Source organism: Chanodichthys erythropterus, chromosome 9, assembly GCF_024489055.1.
Source record: "Chanodichthys erythropterus isolate Z2021 chromosome 9, ASM2448905v1, whole genome shotgun sequence".
Taxonomy (NCBI): domain Eukaryota; kingdom Metazoa; phylum Chordata; class Actinopteri; order Cypriniformes; family Xenocyprididae; genus Chanodichthys; species Chanodichthys erythropterus.
In genome coordinates this window covers 14,323,894-14,343,397 of record NC_090229.1, presented here as the reverse complement: position 1 = coordinate 14,343,397, position 19,504 = coordinate 14,323,894, and the positions used below count along the sequence as shown (strand labels likewise).

General features: G+C 39.3%; 2 protein-coding genes across 4 annotated transcripts in view; both read left to right on the top strand.

The window, feature by feature from the left end:
* The window catches only part of edem3 (ER degradation enhancer, mannosidase alpha-like 3), a 31,235-nt gene extending 18,271 nt beyond the window's left edge, over positions 1–12,964 (top strand). Inside the window, exons 7-21 of one of the 3 annotated variants that reach the window (XM_067394681.1) lie at positions 3,936–4,070; positions 4,573–4,678; positions 4,798–4,895; positions 5,621–5,746; positions 5,822–5,905; positions 6,007–6,090; positions 6,278–6,402; positions 6,570–6,744; positions 7,633–7,778; positions 8,355–8,499; positions 8,591–8,782; positions 8,944–9,109; positions 10,757–10,942; positions 11,133–11,180; positions 11,828–12,964. In XM_067394681.1, the coding sequence (XP_067250782.1) occupies positions 3,936–4,070; positions 4,573–4,678; positions 4,798–4,895; positions 5,621–5,746; positions 5,822–5,905; positions 6,007–6,090; positions 6,278–6,402; positions 6,570–6,744; positions 7,633–7,778; positions 8,355–8,499; positions 8,591–8,782; positions 8,944–9,109; positions 10,757–10,942; positions 11,133–11,180; positions 11,828–12,090 (2,079 nt within the window). In that variant the 3' untranslated portion in view covers positions 12,091–12,964. The remainder of the gene's footprint in view (positions 1–3,935; positions 4,071–4,572; positions 4,679–4,797; positions 4,896–5,620; positions 5,747–5,821; positions 5,906–6,006; positions 6,091–6,277; positions 6,403–6,569; positions 6,745–7,632; positions 7,779–8,354; positions 8,500–8,590; positions 8,783–8,943; positions 9,110–10,756; positions 10,943–11,132; positions 11,181–11,827) is intronic. The other 2 variants (XM_067394684.1, XM_067394682.1) reach the window with 2 other exon arrangements.
* Positions 12,965–13,612: 648 nt separating this feature from the next.
* zgc:92140 (uncharacterized protein LOC447854 homolog) overlaps positions 13,613–19,504 on the top strand; it is a 44,108-nt gene continuing 38,216 nt past the window's right edge. Inside the window, exon 1 of the mRNA XM_067393623.1 lies at positions 13,613–13,745. The gene's annotated coding sequence lies outside the window, so the exon portion shown is untranslated. The remainder of the gene's footprint in view (positions 13,746–19,504) is intronic.

Here is a 19,504-nt window from a genome sequence, read left to right as displayed (position 1 = left end):
GAGTTATGTTCAATACAAAATCCCTATGTAATTTCCCATAGTAGGAAAAACACAGTACTTCCTGGTTCATGGGCACGGCTTCACCATAGTATGTCTATGGGGCAACTTTGGGCAGCTCTTGCGCCCCAGGGGTACAACTTACACCCCATTTTGAGGTATGGTCTGAGAGAGCCTATCAGGCTCTTCAAACGTGGTAACCCACATGTTTCTATGAAATTCTCGTTAGGAGCTATTACTCATCAAAGTTTGTCCCAATGCAAAGTCTATGGGATTTTTTTCGCTACTTTTTCGCCCGCCGGACGAACATCGTACACCCGATCGCTTATAAAAGTCATAGCACACCTGTCCTCAATGAGCCGGTCGATTTGACACCTCATTCATGGGTCTATGACAAAAACTGCGGGAGGAGTAGCGCGCAGAAATTGTGTCCAGAAGAAGAAGAAGAAGAATAATAAGTATGCAGAAGAATAAGAATGGAGCTTTGCCTTTGGCAAGCACCATTAACTAGAATGTACATTTCCTGAAGAAAATGTGAATGGTGCTTGCAGTGGCAAAATTCGGTACCCGGTTGCTAGGGGGCTGTAATTGGTTGCTAGGGCGTGGCTATGAACGACTTATTAGCTGCTTGATAGGCCGAGTCAAAAGAGCCCAGCCCTAAGTCTCTATGACCTTTTAAACCAAAGATATGATCTCACAGATTTGGTCCCCATGTTAAGTCTATGGGAGTTTTTTCAGCCGTTTTTTCGTACGCTGTGCGAACATCGTACACCCGATCGCTTAGAAAAGTCATAGCACACCTCTCCTCAATAAGCTGGTCGATTTGACACCTCATTCATGGGTCTACGACAAACGGTGTGGGACGAGTTACGCGCCAAAGTTTTGTTCAGGTGAATAGTAATTACAATACTAGAATGTACATTTCCTGAAGAAAATGTGAATGGTGCTTGCAGTGGCAAAATTCGGCACTCTTGATTAGCATGATGCTAGCATGATGCTAACACCATTAGCATACTGCTAGGATGTTTTCAGCAAGATGCTAATCATGTTAGCATAATGCGAGCAACATGCTTACATGATTAGCATGTTACTAGCATGATGCTAACACCCGTAGCATCCTGCTAGGATGTTTTTAACAAGATGCTAATCATGTTAGCATAATGCTTTAGCAACATGCTAACATGATTAGCATGTTGTTAGCATGATCTTAACACCCTTAGCATGCTGCTAACATGTTTTAAACAAGGTGCTAATCATGTTAGCATAATGCTAGGAACATGCTAACATGATTAGCATAATGCTTAGCATTATCTTTAGCATGATTTTAACAAGATGCTAATCATGTTAGCATAACGCTAGCAACATCTTAACATGATTAGCATAATGCTTAGCATGATCTTAACATGATTACCATGTTGCTAGCATTATTTTAACAAGATGCTAAACATGTTCGCATGATGCTAGCAACATGCTAACATGATTATCATGATGCTAGCAGGCTTACCAGGTTGCTAGCTTGTTTTTAACAAGATGCAAACATGATTAGCATGTTTGCTAAGCATGATGCTAACATGATTAGCATGCTACTACCATGATGCTAACACAATTAGCATGCTACCAGCATGATGCTAACACATTTTTACTAGTTTGTGTCATGTTTAAACACTAAGCTAATCACTATTAGCATGTAGCTATTCACTGCTAGCATGTGTAGCATGTTGGAAGTCCAGTTTGCTAGCATGAGTCAAAAGAGCCAACCGCCATGTCTCTATGATGCTCTGATGCAGAGATATAGATCTTGCTAAATCGTTGCTAGGGTACTCTGTTTGGTTGCTAGGGAGTGGCTTGGCAGCTACCAATGATGATACTCCAAAGGCTGCTTGACAATATAAACCAACACCCATGTCTTTACGATGTTCTGATGCAGAGATATAGATCTTGCAAAACGGTTGCTAGGGTACTCTGTTTGGTTGCTAGGGAGTGGCTTGGCAGCTGCCAGTAATGATAAACCAAAGGCTGCTTGCCAGTATGAATGATATGAACCAACCCCCATGCCTTTATGATATTCAGATTTGAAGATATCTGCCTATGCTTTGGGTTGCTAGGGTGCTCTAAATGGTTGCTAAGGCGTGGCTATGATGTCTTTAAGGTGATTTGTGATTGGCGGTTTGCTGCCTCGAGTCAAATGAGCCCACCCTCATGTTTGTATGACACTCCTATCCAAAGATATTCATTTGATCTTTTTCAATGGAAGTCTATGGAGCTTGTTACTAAGGTGCTCTATATGCTTGCTAGGGCGTGGCTTGATAGTTTCACAATGATCCTGAGAGACTGATTGGTTGTTTGAGTAAAATGAGCCCACCCCCTTGTCTCTATGACATTGTAATCCAGAGTTATGTTCAATACAAAATCCCTATGTAATTTCCCATAGTAGGAAAAACACAGTACTTCCTGGTTCATGGGCACGGCTTCACCATAGTATGTCTATGGGGCAACTTTGGGCAGCTCTTGCGCCCCAGGGGTACAACTTACACCCCATTTTGAGATATGGTCTGACAGAGCCTGTCAGCCCCTTCAAACGTAGTAACCCACATGTTTCTATGAAATCCTCATTAGGAGCTATGACTCGTCAAATATCATCACAATGTTAAGTCTATGGGATTTTTCGCCCGATTTTTCGCCCACTGGACGAACATCGTACACCCGATCGCTTATAAAAGTCATAGCACACCTCTCCTCAATAAGCCGGTCGATTTGACACCTCATTCATGGGTCTACGACAAAAGCTGCGGGAGGAGTAGCGCGCAGAAATTTTGTCCAGAAGAAGAAGAAGAAGAAGCAGAATAATAATAATAAGTATGCAGGAGAATAAGAATGGAGCTTTGCCTTTGGCAAGCACCATTAATAAGCTTAAGTAGTAGATCAGTAAGTTGGCTTTTTCAAGCCAACTTAATAATAAGCTTAAGTAGTAGATCAGTAAGTTGGCTTTTTCAAGCCAACTTAATTATAAAGCGGGTCGCGGGTCAAACCGCCAAACTACTGAAATCACGTGATTTTGGCGCTCCAAACAGCAGATTCGACACACAGATTCGCAATGCTCCGATGCTTTCTGAAGCAGTGTTTTGAAATCGGCCATCACTAAATAAGTCGTTATTTTGTTTTTTTGACAAACCAAAAGTATTCTCGTCGCTTTATTTTATTAATATTGAACCACTGTACTCGCATGAACCGATTTAAATATGTTTTAGTACCTTTATGGATCTTGAGAGAGGAAATGTCATTGCTCCCTATGAAGGCCTCACGGAGCCATAGGATTTCAACTAAAATGTCTTAATTTGTGTTCTGAAGATTAATGAAGGTCTTACGGGTGTGAAACGACATAATGTCTGCTTTAATGTTAATCCCTAATTATTTATTTATTTGAAAGAAATTAATACTTTTATTTAGCAAGGACACATTAAAAATTATCAAAAGTGACAAAGACATTGTTCTATTTCAAATAAATGCTGTTAGTATCCAGAAAAAAAGTTGTATTGTAGGTTCCACAATCATATTAAGCAGCGCAACTGTTCTCAGCATTGGTAATAAAAAGAAATGTTTCTTGAGCACCAAATCATCATATTAGAATGATTTCTGAAGGATCATATGAAACTGAAGACTGAAGTAAAGATGCTGAGAATTCAGCTTTGCCGTCACAGGAATAAATTACATTTTAATATATATTAAAATAAAAAACATTTATTTAAATTGTAATAATATTTAACAATATTACTGTATTTTTTTTATCAAATAAATAAAAGCCATAAGAGACTTCTTTCAAAAACATTTAAAAAAATGACAGACCCCAAACTTTTGAATGGTAGTGTATATTCATATAAATCTGGCTGGGATAAATCACCTCGATTATGACTCTGATTAATGATTGATTGTGTTTACAGGTGAACCTGCGTTATGGAGTCCGTGGACCCGAGACGCGCACAGGCACTGAGACGGATACCTGCACCGCCTGTGCCGGGACAATCATTCTTGAATTTGCAGCCTTGAGCCGCTTTACTGGGGACCCCACATTTGAGGTATCACAATGGCTTTGTGTTGCAAATGTGAACAAATGTTTGTTTTGTTGAGTTTCTGAAGTTATAACGTTCGGAAATATGACCTCCAGTCCAGATAAATATTTATTTCTTAGGGTCCTTAATTAACCTCCAGAGAAATGTTTGAAAACCTTGTGTTCTGTATAATTCATGTTGTCTAGAGAGCATTTAAGGTCACCAAGCTAGTAGAAATACTGTTGTGATTGTTTTGTAACAAACTAACAACATTTTGGCCTAAAGTGTTGATTTCTGGAATGTTTGTACTCATTCAGTCTACAGAATTACAGCATAGATCTCTTATGACATAACTGTGCCATTTGTAAGACACGGACAGCATTAGCGTTACCCGTTTTGTTGTGCACTATGAAAAGTATCATGAGGTCAGAAATGTTCTTATATTGTGTGGTGAAAGAGACTTACGATGACTAAATCTATTGAAGTAGGCCATTATTTAGGTGTTGGTGTTTTGTTGTATTGTTCGCAGGCTCATGCGAGAAGGGCTCTTGACTTCCTTTGGGAAAAGAGACAGAGGAATAGTAATCTAGTGGGAACAACCATCAACATCCACTCAGGAGAGTGGGTCCGCAGAGGTGAGGCTACACTATACCCAACAACCCACCCAAAACATAAAACAACTGTGCTCATTTACAGACAAATTAGGTAAAAGTCAAGTCAGAATCATGATGTTTTTTTAACTGTTCCCTTACAGACAGCGGAGTTGGAGCGGGCATAGATTCCTATTACGAGTACTTGATGAAGGCTTATATATTACTGGGCGATGACCAATTTCTGCAGCGCTTTAACACTGTGAGTATCATTCATTATTTTGTTAAAGTCATCATAATCTCCTTTTCGGCTTAAGTCACCAAGCCGTCTTACTTTTCAAGCCCTTACCTTTAAACACCTGTCATATTGAGACAACTTTACTAATCCAATCAATCCCAGATGGATAAAATTTAAGTCCCACCCTGCTTTTTTTGCAACACCATTTCCTATTTACTTTGAAGAGGGTAGATTGCGTATTTTAACATTTTGAATAAATATGCATGCATGTATGTATTTATTTATTTATCCTTAGTAGACTGGAGTAGTTTGTATATTTTGAATTATTATTTTTATATTTTATTACATATTATTGTTTATTATTATTATTATTATTATTAGATTGAATTGTAATATTTTGAATATTTTTTTTATATTCCATTTACTTTATTTTGGTATACTAAAGTAGATTGTGTATTTTAACATTATGATTTATTACTTTTTATATTTATTTATTTGTTAATTAATTTGTTATTTGTTTATTTTAGTAGACTAGAGTGGATTGTATATTTTAACATTTTGAGTAATTATTTTTATGTTTATTTTATTGCTTTATTCATTTTATTTATTTTATAATTGATAATTTATTTATTCAGAATAGAAGCTCTGGAACATGTGTGACTCGCATTTTAGTTTTGTCTGCCATGAAATAACGGATCTCTTTATCTTGTCTGTATTCATGAATTGTGATCGCTTGGCATATTTTTCAGCACTATGCATCCATTATGAAGTACATCAGCCAACCTCCTCTGTTACTGGACGTCCACATCCACAAACCCCTGCTGCCAGCCCGCACCTGGATGGACTCCTTGCTTGCCTTTTTCCCAGGATTGCAGGTGAGAAATCAGTGTTGTCTTTGTCTCTCTCAATTTGTTATGAAAGTCCAAACATGAGAGTTTTGCTCTTTGCAGGTGTTAAAGGGAGATATCCGGCCAGCCATAGAGACGCATGAAATGCTTTATCAGGTTACCAAGAAACACAACTTCCTTCCTGAGGTAGTTCCTTTTTTCTGCTGTCTGTCTTTTGAATATCATCACGGTCTGTGGTTTATAAACTCTTCTTGACTGCCCTGCTCCATCACGTACTGTCTCGCCAGGCGTTCACCACTGATTTCAGGGTTCACTGGGCTCAGCACCCCCTGCGGCCAGAGTTTGCAGAAAGCACTTACTTCCTTTATAAGGTACAACTGAGTTCTCGAACAAATCTCAATACAACATATCCTTCACTCTCCATTTTCCTTCTTATCAACTTGAAAATGTGACCCCCTTCACATTGCATTGCTCCTGCTGAGGTGCATTCAACCGTGTATTTTAATGTAGTAATCCATGGAGATGATACGAATGATTAACTGTGGATTTCCTCTGAAGGCAACCAGAGATCCATATTACCTGGAGGTGGGCCGCACCGTACTGGAGAACCTGAACCGATTTGCTCGGGTTCCCTGTGGCTTTGCTGCTATGAAGGACGTGAGGACGGGGAGTCACGAGGACCGGTAAGAGCTGGAGTTTGTGGATAGTTAAAGAGGATGTTGGCTTGTGGTATATTTTTGTACAAATAGTTTGAGTGGATTCTGTAAAGAGAGCATTTATGAGTAAAGAGTGGGTGGCAAGCTGTCTCACGGCATATTTATTTCTCTTCATCACCACCCACTTGATTCAGCATGGACTCGTTTTTCCTGGCGGAGATGTTTAAGTACCTGTTTCTGCTGTTTGCTGAGGAGGAGGATTTGCCTTTTAATGTGGAGGACTACATCTTTACCACAGAAGCTCATCTGCTGCCTCTCTCCCTCTCCACTGCCTCAAACTCACAGGCGCCCTCTGTCGTCAACAATATGGTACTGCACATAAGCACTGTAACAGTTCTGCTTGCCTCTCTATTACCCCCTTTCCACCAGCACAAACCGGGTGCTATTTCAGAGCTAGTGCTAGTGCCAGTTCAGAGTTGGTTCAACTGACGATCCTTCTAAGAACTGGTTTGCCTTTCCACAGGCTAGAGAGCCAGCACAGAGCCAGGTCTTACGTCACTGTATACGTCTCATATTTCACAGCAAAGCTAGCGCCGCAGCGCCAAACACAAATACACCAGGCTCGTTTGAGATGCATCAGCTTCTCGCATAGTGATCGGCACATGACATCAAAGCTCCGCGAGAATGATCCAAAAGCAGAAGGAGTCGTATGCTCTACAAATGGGAATCGGTCTGCGCTGCTCCCATGCATCTCGAACAAGCCTTCTATCAACAATCGCAGATGTTTCACAACTGTTGATGCTCATGGCTTTGCGAACCGACATCGGCATCCAAATATGGCTCACCGTAATTTGTATATAGACGGAGATTACAATCGAGCTGCTATTAGCTCGATTAGCTGCTATATCAAAAATGGCGGTCACAAGTTTCTTGTTGGTCACGGTAACCCCGCCCCCAGCCCCTGACGCAAGTGGTTCTTACTTCTAGCCCAGCAATGTTTTGGTGCTACTTACGAACCACTTTTCCTGGTTCGGAGCTGGTGCTTTGTGTGTCGAAAGACAGAGAACTGATTTGAAACAAGGCTCTGGCTCCGAACCAGCACTCAAACTGCCTTGGTGGAAAAGGGGTATATGTTGTAATAACACTGGTCAGAGTCACCTTACTCATTCAGCTCTGCTTTCAAGTCATATTCCTAACTGTACCTAATACAATTAACTTCTCTAATCAAACGTTGATATAATATCTTTGTCACCCCAGGCTGGAGAAGAGCTTGATGACTCAAATTTTGAGTGGACTTGCCCTAACACCCGCCTACTCTTTCCTGATCCCGCCTTCCCACGCAATCTCCGTGAACCAATCAGGAGCGCAGTGGATAAGAGTTGTCCGCGCCCGACCACTCATCGGTGAGAAAGTGATATAACTAGCTGGTCTATTACATAATTTTATATATATATATATATATATATATATATATATATATATATATATATATATATATATATATATATATATGTATATATATTATATTATATTATATTATATTTCATTTTTATAATATCAAAAATTTGAAATTATGATTTTTACCTCTTATGCTTACTAATACTTTTATTTAGCAAGCATTAAATTGATCAGAAGTGATAGTAAAGACACATTGTTTCAAAAGATTTCTAAGTAATGCTGTTTTTTTTTTTTTTGTTGCTTTTTTTAACAACAAATCCTGAAAAAAAATGTATCAGGCCTTTTCCACAAATGCAGCAAAAACTCGTTTCCTTCATTGATAGTAATATGATTATGAATCGTTAATAATAATTAAGCACCAATAATAATCGGACACTGAATCAGAATATTAGAATGATGATAATCAATCAATAAAATAATTTATATTTTAATATAAAAAATGCAGGTGGTCTGGTGGAAATTATAGAAGATTTTCAAGAAGATAGTGATTAATTTTTTCTTTTTCTTTTCGTCTCTCTCAGAGAGCCTGGTATGGGCCGTCCTCCTCTTAGGGCTCAAGACTTCATGGCTAATAACCCCGAACATCTGGAGCTGCTGAGGCGGATGGGTGTGAGTCTCATCCACCTAAAGGATGGCAGAGTACAACTTGTTCAGCATGCAACACAGGTACAATACAGACCGAGATATAAGAATTACACAATGTAATTTATATTTCGTATCTGTAGATTAAAACTTAATTCCTTCTCCCTCTCCACAGGCAGTGAGTGCAGTCGCTGCAGAGGACGGCATGCGTTTTATGCAGGAAATGATGGAGCTCTCCAGCCAGCAGCAGAAAGAACAGCTTCCTCCACGAGCTGTTCAAATTGTGTCGCACCCCTTTTTTGGTAGAGTGGTACTGACCGCAGGCCCTGCACAGTTTGGATTGGATCTTTACAAAAGCAGTTCTGGAGTGAGTATGATTAACTGACTTTTTATTGTGTACTTTCTCACTTTTTTTTTTTTTTTGCCTATTTCTGTGCTGTTCTGGGTTTGTTCTTGCTAAAGGGCATAATTTTTTTATATAATCCATGCTACATTGTGTATTCTGTTCTTTCTTTCCCTCTCCCTCAGGTGCGTGGGTTCGTAACCGTAGCGGAGCCCTATAACGGCTGTACTGAGTTGAGTAACAGTGAGATTGTGGCAGGCCGTATCGCTCTGCTCCAGAGAGGCCAGTGCATGTTTGCAGAGAAGGCTAGGCACATTCAGAAAGCTGGGGCCATCGGAGGCATCGTAATCGGTGAGAAACGTTTTAGGGAGTCAACCAGTATCTATTTCAGGAGTTTTAAATACTTTTGGATGCCAAGGACCCCCCAAATGTGATTTTAAAAAAAGGCCCCTTCTTAAAAAAAACGAAAGATGTGGCTTTTATATTGTTACTATACTGAACACCAAATATTATCTGGAAATGTCGTTGACAGTGTATCTTCTTTCCCCATTGTTATGTGTGAAACTTTTAAATTCAGATTAATTTGTTTGAAAACCCTTGTTTGAAAACCCCTGATGTACTTAATGTACCGTACTTGAAAATGGCGACTTAAACATAAATTTATGCACAGGCACACACACACACACACACACACACACACACACACACACACACACACACACATATAATATATTTATAGTTTTCATTTTAGTTTCAGTTATTGTGTTGTGATTCTTATGCATTTTTGTTTATTTCTGTTTAGCTTTTAATATTTTTTTCCATTTTAGTAATTTTAGTTCTTCAACTTGATTCAGTTAATTTTCAAGACAGCATTTTTAATTTTCTTTTTAAGTTTTTCATCTATAATTTATAGATTTATCTTAGTTTTATTTCAATTACTAATTCATAATAGTTTTAGTTAAAGGTGCCATCGAACGTTTTTTTACAAGATGTAATATAAGTCTAAGGTGTCCCCTGAATGTGTCTGTGAAGTTTCATCTCAAAATACCCATTATACCCATATTTTGTTAATTCATTTTTTTAACTGCCTATTTTGGGGCATCATTAGAAATGCGCCGATTCATGTTGCGGCCCCTTTAAATGCTCGCGCTCCCCGCCCACGGAGCTCGCGCTTGCCTTAAACCGTGCATAAACAAAGTTCACACAGCTAATATAACCCTCAAAATGGATCTTTACAAAGTGTCCGTCATGCATGCTGCATGCATACATCGGATTATGTGAGTATTGTATTTATTTGGATGTTTACATTTGATTCTGAATGAATTTGAGGCTATGATCCGTGGCTAACGGCTAATGCTACACTTTTGGAGAGATTTATAAAGAATGAAGTTGTGTTTATGCATTATAGAGACTGCAAGTGTTTAATAATGAAAATAACGACGGCTCTTGTCTCCGTGAATACAGTAAGAAACGATGGTAACTTTAACCACATTTAACAGTACATTAGCAACATGCTAACAAAACATTTAGAAAGACAATTTACAAATATCACTAAAAATATCATGTTATCATGTCAGTTATTATTGCTCCATCTGCCATTTTTTGCTATTGTTCTTGCTTGCTTACCTAGTCTGATGATTCAGCTGTGCACATCCAGACATCCTGCCCTTGTCTAATGCCTTGAACATGAGCTGGCATATGCAAATTTAGGGGCCTACATATTAATGATCCCGACTGTTACGTAACAGTGTTATGTTGAGATTCACCTGTTCTTCGGAGGTCTTTTAAACAAACGAGATTTATATAAGAAGGAGGAAACAATGGAGTTTGAGACTCACTGTATGTCATTTCCATGTACTGAACTCTTGTTATTCAACTACGCCAACATAAATTATTAATTTTTAATTCTAGGGCACCTTTAACAATAACTGTTTTGTGCAAAATAAATCAGTGTTAGTATTTATATCTCACTCTTTTTGTTTTGTCACTTTTGTTTAGATGATAACGAGGGCAGCAGCAGTGATACGGCCCCATTGTTCCAGATGGCGGGAGATGGACGGAACACTGACGATGTCTCTTTACCACTCCTCTTCCTGTTCCACAAAGAGGGCAACATCCTGTTGGAGGCTCTAAAGGAGTACAAGGAGGTGGAGGTGCTGCTCAGTGACAAAGCTAGAGACAGAGGTGAGACGCAGAGCGGAGACGTCGATTTGGTTAATATGTGAGGAATCACTGTGAGGTTGTGCATGTTGCATGTTCTACTTTCATTCCTTTCTAAATATTCTTCCTTTATTACTCTTTCACTCTGTGTTTGTAACTGTTTTCCCTTTCCACTACTTCTCTTTTTTCCCTACTTTCCTATTTGGATGAGCAGAAGCCATATTTAAGGGGAAAGCCCTCCCGGGCACCCTGTTGGATGGCAGTAAGTACCCCTCGTCCTTGGGTTTCCCTTCATGCAACCCTCTTGTTTTTAATGATGCATTCTAATCATGTTGGAAAGATTGTATTTACGAGTTGAACACACATGAACACTACCACAAAGCCGCAATAATGAGTGGGAAACTGAACTTTCTTTAAGCCCCGAGAGTGCGTCAGTGAGAAAATACGGAGGACGCAATTAGATAGATGCGGCGTCTTCATTGAGAGTGAATTTTTTTCATTTAAAATGAAACTAGCTAAGTTGCATGTACAAAAAAACTGTATAATTATGATAGAATATATAATTCAATTTACAGCACCTTGATAAATTGAACAAAAACGTAAAAAAGCAAAAACACACAATGCAGATTTTTTTATTCAATCAAATAAAGTTAAAAATCTTGCTGAATTTTTTCGTAGAAAAGGTACATCGACATCCTGCTCCGATCAAAGTGACTTGATTTACAACTCGTTAATACGAACTTCCCACCATAAGATTATGGACTTCTGTTAGCGCAAAATCTGCATTCCTTCGAATGATACCATCATTCTCCACACCTAATGTGGTCCGCTAGGTTTTTCAAGTGATGTGTAATAGATATTAAATGGATTTCTTAAGGTACATTCAACTGACCTCTTTTTTTTTTTAAGGTACAGATGGAGCAGAAGAAGAGGACTGCTCCACAGAGGAGAAAGACCACAGTTCCTCCACCTCCTCAGAACCAGCAGAAGACGCAGTCGCGGGTCAAGATTCGGTTCAGCCAGTGGAGGGACTTGGCAGTTACATCTCCGTGGACGTAGGGGAGGAGCCTGCGGTGGACGGCGACTCCGGCAGCCAATCGATGGACTCGCTGATGGCTGATTGGCAGGAGGACTTGGAAGCGTTTAAGCAGATGGAGAAGGATGAGCTTTGACATTCCCCTCCATCTCGGACTCCGCTAGCACGTCCCAGCCATAGCGCAGACTGAGAAATCAGTTCTGTCGAATAGGGACAATCTATCAGATAGGCGCGTTAAGAACTCTGACTCAAAGAGCTCATTTTCTACGGCCAGTTCTCAGGGGCTTCATTCTGATTCACATATATCCTGTTCTCTTCATCCAAACGCTGACAAACTGTATTCCAGATTTCACCCACGCATTACAACTTATTTCTTTCTCTTCATGCCTAGGGTACACAATCACTCCTGTTTTTGTCTTCCTTCTAACTAATGGATTCTCTGATTATTGAAGTGCAGGCTTAAATCATCAGTGCTGATTAATCATCTGAAGGATTGATTAATTTAATGGCTGGTTTAACTGTGATGAATTGCTTTTTGCAGTAGGATTCATATTCGGTTCTTGTCTCAGTTTCAAGGGTCTGGAACAAAAGAAAATTTTAGATCATTTTATGGAATGATATATGTGTATGTTTGAGTGTTTGTATGTATGTTTATTGTTTTTAATTATTAAGAGAAATCAGCCTGGGGCTCTCATACGAACAAGACCCAAAGTTCAAAAATGCTCCTTCCACATTAAGTATTTAACGGTCTTATACATTCAGTCCACTTAATGACTTTACAACGAGGTTAATGTTTCAAAGAAAGGCATTATAGGACCACGGATGAAAACTTTGCATGTCAGTGACGGCGTTTTTTTCCCCCCAAGGATGAAGGAGACATGTGAAGCATCCTAAAGGATCCGCCAGAGGACGCTATTGCTCCATTGCTCCGAGTAGCTAATTAATTGACTGGGAGACCATGCCAGGGGGCATGAAACGTGATAAGCTCAATAAAATTGATTGAAAATTTTAATACGTCTCCTTTTTATTGGATAGACTTTCTGTCACATGTGTGATATTTATTACGGGAGCGAGGACTTTATTATTACATTTTAGCTTTATGAACTTGCCTATGTAATAATTTAAAGCAGTAGTAAGGCTGTTGCATCTAAAGTGTGTGTGTGTGAGTACAGTAAAACCACAACTTGGTTGCTGAAAATTCAGCTGACGTTTTGAAATACATTAAAATAGAAACAGTTCATTTAAATTGTAATAACATTTCACAATATGACTGTTTTACAACATTTTTAAACAGATAAATTCAGTCTTGGCATAAGAAACTTCTCTCAAAAACATTACATCTTACCGACCCCACACTAGTGTATGAATAAATGTAGATTATCAATTATGTTTATTATTTACTGTAGTATAGAAAGAAATCATACATATAAACATTAATATAAATAAAATGTATCATTATAAATATACAAAACGCATTATAAATTATTATTATTTGTCAAAACAAGCATATCATTTCTTGGCTTCAGCAAATGAGACTTTTTAAGACATGCAACTGGGGTTGATAAGGGGAAAATGTTAAGAATAATTCCTCTAGTTCCTCCTCCCCTCCTACGTCTAGGCATGTGGTTGGTTTGCCACACGGGCTTCATCAAGATGGCTGCAGTTCTTCGAGCAAATCAGGAGTGCGGGCTGTAAGCCAGCGGTCCACATCACTACAGCAGCGCATATTCCCGTCTGTCTGTGTGTGTGTGTGAGCCGCCGCCAGTGGACCGAGCGGGTCACTTCTGACAAGTGAGTGTTTCCCTGTCTTATTTATGCATTTATTGCGCTGCTTCAGGGTGTGTTTGTGTTAATTGTTACATGCAAGCCGTTTGCTCCTCTTTGTTTCTTGTCTTTGGTGATTCGATTCCTGGTTTGGCTATTGAATGATTGTTCTTTTTGCATGATCAGTTCTATCTGATATTTGAACAGTGATTCTGGGCTGCATTGTGGTTTCGGCTGTATCTGAAAGCCTAGTGTGCTGCCAGCATTTTTGGCTCCTTTGATGCCCAAAATCCTGTCTAGGTAGGCAGTTCACTAGATCTTCAGACATAGCCATTAAGACAGGAATAGGTAAGATCAATGGTTGGTTACTGTGATGTATCTGTCGCACTGAATGGACATTTATTGATTTATCTCCGTTTTTACGTAGTACAGCTGAACTGGAAGTAATGAAAACAAAAGACACCTGGGTTGGCATGCATGCACACGTACACGTGTGTGTCCACTGTCCTGCGGGCAGACAATGCGCCCTCTGTCTCTGCCATGGCGCAGCTGTGTGTGTCCTTCTGTCACTGTGCTTTCATATGCAGTATTTTCACTAGCGTAGCTACTGTGTGTTTGAGTGAGACTAGGGGGAGCTATGGGGGATTTAGTGATGTTTGATGTGTAAATTAATCATTCCTTTTTTTTCGGATCTTTTTTAATGAATCAGTTGAAGCGGTTTAGAGAACCTGACTGAATAATTCGTTTATGAATCGGTCCGGGCAGTTGTGGAATCAACTGAGAATATGTGATTTTAATGGTTAATTTACCCAAAAATAAAAATTCTGTCATTAAGTACTCACCCTTATGTCACCCCCAAACCCGTAAGACCTTCGTTCATCTTCGGAACACAAAGTAAGATATTTATGATGAAATCCAAGCGTATCTTAACCACACATAGACATGATTTTAATGGTTACTTTACCCAAAAATGAAAATTATGTCATTAATGACTTACCCTCATGTTGTTCCAAACCCGTAAGACCTCTGTTCATCTTCGGAACACAGTTTAAAGGGATAGTTCACCCAAAAATGAAAATTTGATGTTTATCTGCTTACCCCCATGGCATCCAAGATGTAGATGACTTTTTTTCTTCAGTCGAACACAAATGATGATTTTTAACTGCAACCGCTGCCATCTGTCAGTCAAATAATAGCAGTGATTGGGAACTTGAACAATAAGAGTCGAAAAAACTTCCATAGACAAATCCAAATTAAACCCTGCGGCTCGTGACGGCACATTGATGTCCTAAGACACGAAACGATCGGTTTGTGAGAGAAACCGAACAGTATTTATATAATTTTTTACCTCTAATACACCACTATGTCCAACTTCGTTCAGCTTCCGGCTAGTGAGGTCTGATCGCGCTCTGACAACGGAAGTGATGTCTCGCGCTCATTGAAGTATATGGGCGAGACATCACTTCCCGTCTTCAGAACGCGTTTTTTGACCTCACTAACAGGAAGCTGAATGAAGTTGGACATAGTGGTGTATTAGAGGTAAAAATTATATAAATAATGTTCGGTTTCTCGCACAAACCGATCGTTTCGTGTCTTAGGACATTAATGTGTCGTCACGAGCCGCAGGTTTTAATTTTGATTTGTCTAAGCAAGTTTTATTTACTGTTATAGTTGAAGTTCCCATCTACTGCTATTATTTATTTGACTGACAGACGGCAACGGTTGCAGTTAAAAATCATAATTTGCGTTCGACTGAAGAAAAAAAAAGTCACCTACATCTTGGATGCACAGGGGGTAAGCAGATAAACATCAAATTTTCATTTTTGGGTGAACTATCCCTTTAAGATATTTTAGATTTAGTCTGAGAGCTTTCTGTCCCTCCATTGAAAATCTATGTACGGTATACTGTCCAGAAAGGTAATAAAAACATAATCAAAGAAGTCCATGTGACATCAATGGGTTAGTTAGAAGTTTTTGAAGCATCGAAAAACATTTTGGTCCAAAAATAACAAAAACTACGACTTCATTCAGCATTGTCTTCTCTTCCGGAATCCTTTCCATGGAATTGATTCCATTGATTCCTTTCATCTGTCGGCGTTGGTAATGCACTTTTACGTCACCTTGGTTGTTTTTGGCGATTGGGACACCCGCGACATGCACACTTATGCACCATTTTAAAAAATATAGCAATACCAAAATACAAACAATGTAGAATAGCTTGAATACAGTGTGTGTCTCCCTCAGACTGTAAACGAAGCTCTGGCGCACTAGATAACACGTCAGCAGCGTCTTACATCAGCAGCGTCACCACACTCCGGAGCAGAAGGGGGCGGTAATGCACCAATAAGCTGGATGCCAACTGCCGTAAAACAGGAAAGAAGAAAAAGCAGCGGAGTCGTGAACGCGGATTGACAACAGACCCGGAGTACAATGCTGAATAAAGTCGTAGTTTTTGTAATTTTTGGACCAAAATGTATTTTCGATACTTCAAAATGTCGCGGATGTCCTAATCGCCAAAAACAACCATGACGAGGTAAAAGTGCATTACCAACACCGACAGATGAAAGGATTCAATGGAATCAGTTCAATGGATAGGATTCCGGAAGAGAAGACAATGATGAATAAAGTCATAGTTTTTGTTACTTTTTGGACCAAAATGTATTTTCAATGCTTCAACAAATTCTAACTAACCCCCTGTCATACTGCTACGCTATTTTCGTTGCATAGCTTCCGTGTTTACGTCCGAACGCTAAAGGTCTTTGCACACTGGAGGCCTTTGCACACCTTGCACACCTTTTCCGTTGTGTAAAAAATCACAGAACAATACAAAATGTCTTCAAGCAGTGAGCATGACTTAGTTGTCCCGCTCTCTTCTTAAAAAGAGAAAAAGAAAGAGGAAATATTGGGTCCATCCAATCCCGAGATTGCATAGAGAGAAAGGAGAGTTCACCTCATCAAGGAGCTGCGGGATTATCCCGAGCGATTCAAAGTTTACTTCAGGATGTCAGAATGCTTTGATATTGGCACAATCTGACTTTGTATTCCACACTTTGCTTGTCATACGGTGATGCTGCTTTGTGCTGTAAGTTTAACGTGCGAAAGTTTCGGATGCAAATTTCGGACTCAGTGTGCAAAGATCATGTTTGATTTTCTGCATTTGTGGCATGCATTGCGAACGGCAAAATCCAGACTGCCATCAATTGATCCACGTCATCTACGGCACAAAGCAGCAGCACTGTATGACAAACAAAGTGTGGAATACAAAGAGTCGGGATATAAAGACAGATTGTGCCAGTATCACTAGCAAAGCATCAAACTGAGCCACTGACATCCTAAAGTAAACTTTGAAACGCTCGGGATAATCACTGTGCTCCTTGATGAGGTCAACTCTCCTTCCTATCTCTCTCTACGCAATCTCAGGATTGAATGGACCCAATATTTCCTCTTTTTTAAGAAGAGAGGACAACTAGATCATTCTCACTGCTTGAAGACTCCATTTTGTATTTTGTAAATTTTTTCGAAACAGATTCATTAATACGCATCGGACTCAGTGCGCAAAGTCTCTGTGCGTGATGAATTTTTAGGATCACAAACATGAAAAAACCCAAAGACAAACAAAGGTCTTTCAGGTTTGGGATGACATGAGGGTGGTACTTAATGACAGAACTGAAGAATTGAGAATCAGAAGTTTCAACTTGCAGTGATCTGTCTTAACAACTCTCTGACTCACTGAACTGACTTTTAAGGTTTGTTCTACTCTAAATGATCTGGGCTGCGCTTCTCAAAAGCATCGTAAGCCTAAGTAGATCGTAGAGCCATTGGCACCAGCGGTCTCTATGATCAACTTAGTTTGCGATGCTTTTGAGAAACGCAGCCCTGGGTTGATAGCTTACTGACTTTGTTCAACCAAGATTGCATCACATAGCAGAATTCTAAGAACCTAGAGCGATTCTTATTTTCTCTATTGGCAAACAGATTTTTAACGACAACATATAAACCTTTAACAGACTTGCTGTGAGCTACATGGTTGTTAAATGGATAATTCACCCAAAAATGAAAACTATCCCATGATTTACATGCCCTCAAGCTGTCCTAGGTGAATATGACTTTCAGATGAACACAATCTGAGTTATATTAAAAATATCCTGGCTCTTCCAAGCTTTATAATGGTAGTGAATGGCACTCACTATTTTGAAGCTCAAAAAAAGTGTATCCATCCATCATAACAGTTTTTCACATAGCTCCAAAGGGTTAAAAATATCCATATTTAAAACTTTATAAACAAGGTGTTAAACAGATCATCGTTGATCCGTGATCTGTATGGACCAGGCTCCACGGTTAGGCACACATGTGATTTGTGGATTAATTGTAAGTTTAACTGCCATAAAGTGATTTATTTTATTTATTTTTTATCGTCTTTAGCGATCACATGCCTGTATATTGGATAATGATTTCAAAACACGTGCAATAGCGAGTGGGCTTTGGTACGGTTTCCTATGCAATGGCATTAGCCAATCATAACATAACTTGGCATTTACTAACAAGCCTTAAAGGAGCCGCCCCTTTAAAAACTGATCATTTCAGACAGGGTCAGAATGAAGGTTGAAAATGGTTTATAAAAAATAAAAATAAAAATTTGTGCAAAAAACTTTATTACCGTCATAAGTGTACGTCATGGAACATATGAAAAAAAGAAGAAAAAATCCATGTCATGACATCTTTAAATATAGGGAGATCTTACATGAGACAGCCTTTTTTGAACACATAGGATTTATAATGAACAGTTTAATGTAAATGCAAATTAGATTTAGACTCTGAACTGCTTTGTTTTATGGGCTGATTCATTGCTGCAACAAATTGACACATAAAATCAGAATTAATGGCCTTAATTAACATTAAACTTTATTGAAAAACTGTAATTAACAACAAAATATGCTTCATGGGACTCTATAGCAATGTTGTAGTGCTTGTAATATACCACACTGGGATGTCAGCAACCACATGAAGATGTAAAACAACTGCTCAGTCACAATCTGAAACAAACTGAACGAACCAATTTACTGAAATGAGTCTTTGCTATGGGGGGGGGACATGGCCGGCTCTCTAACTCTCCCTCTCGTGATCTCTCATCAGTCTGACACCTCCATCTGTCTCTCTTTCATCCATAAGCAGTGTGTGTGTTGCTTTGCGCACATATGGCTTTTGTTCTGAAGAGGCTGAATGGCTATTAATAGCGACTGTGGGTCCTCTTCTTGGTCAGTCAATTTCAAGCTTCTCCACCACCACAGATTCCATCTCCCTCCATCTTATTCAGTTTCTCCCGCTCAGTTCACAGGACCTGAGAAAAGCGACCCAATTAGCTCATGGGGTTATGATGCAATATCAGGGTGACATCACTCAGAGAGGAGGTTTCCATAGCTACAAGAGGTCTATGTGGGAGGTTCCTGTTGCAGTGATAGAGCTCTGTGTGGTATGGTTCTGATGACCGAGGAAGTTGCATGTATTTGTGAAATACAACTTTTGATTTTAGTATGATGACAGCACAACCTGCTCCGAGTGACTCTTGTACAGTGTGGGATGGTTTTGACTTGTTGTTAAAGGAAAATTGTCATCATTTACTCACCCTCATGTCCTTCCATACCTCTATGACTTTCTTTCTTTCTTACTTACGTGGAACACAACACAGAGATATTTATCAGCAACTTTTTGTTGCTTTTTTCCTTGTGAAAGCACAATTAAATAGTCCACATGACTCATGCTGCATGTTCCATGTTTTATAAAGCTAT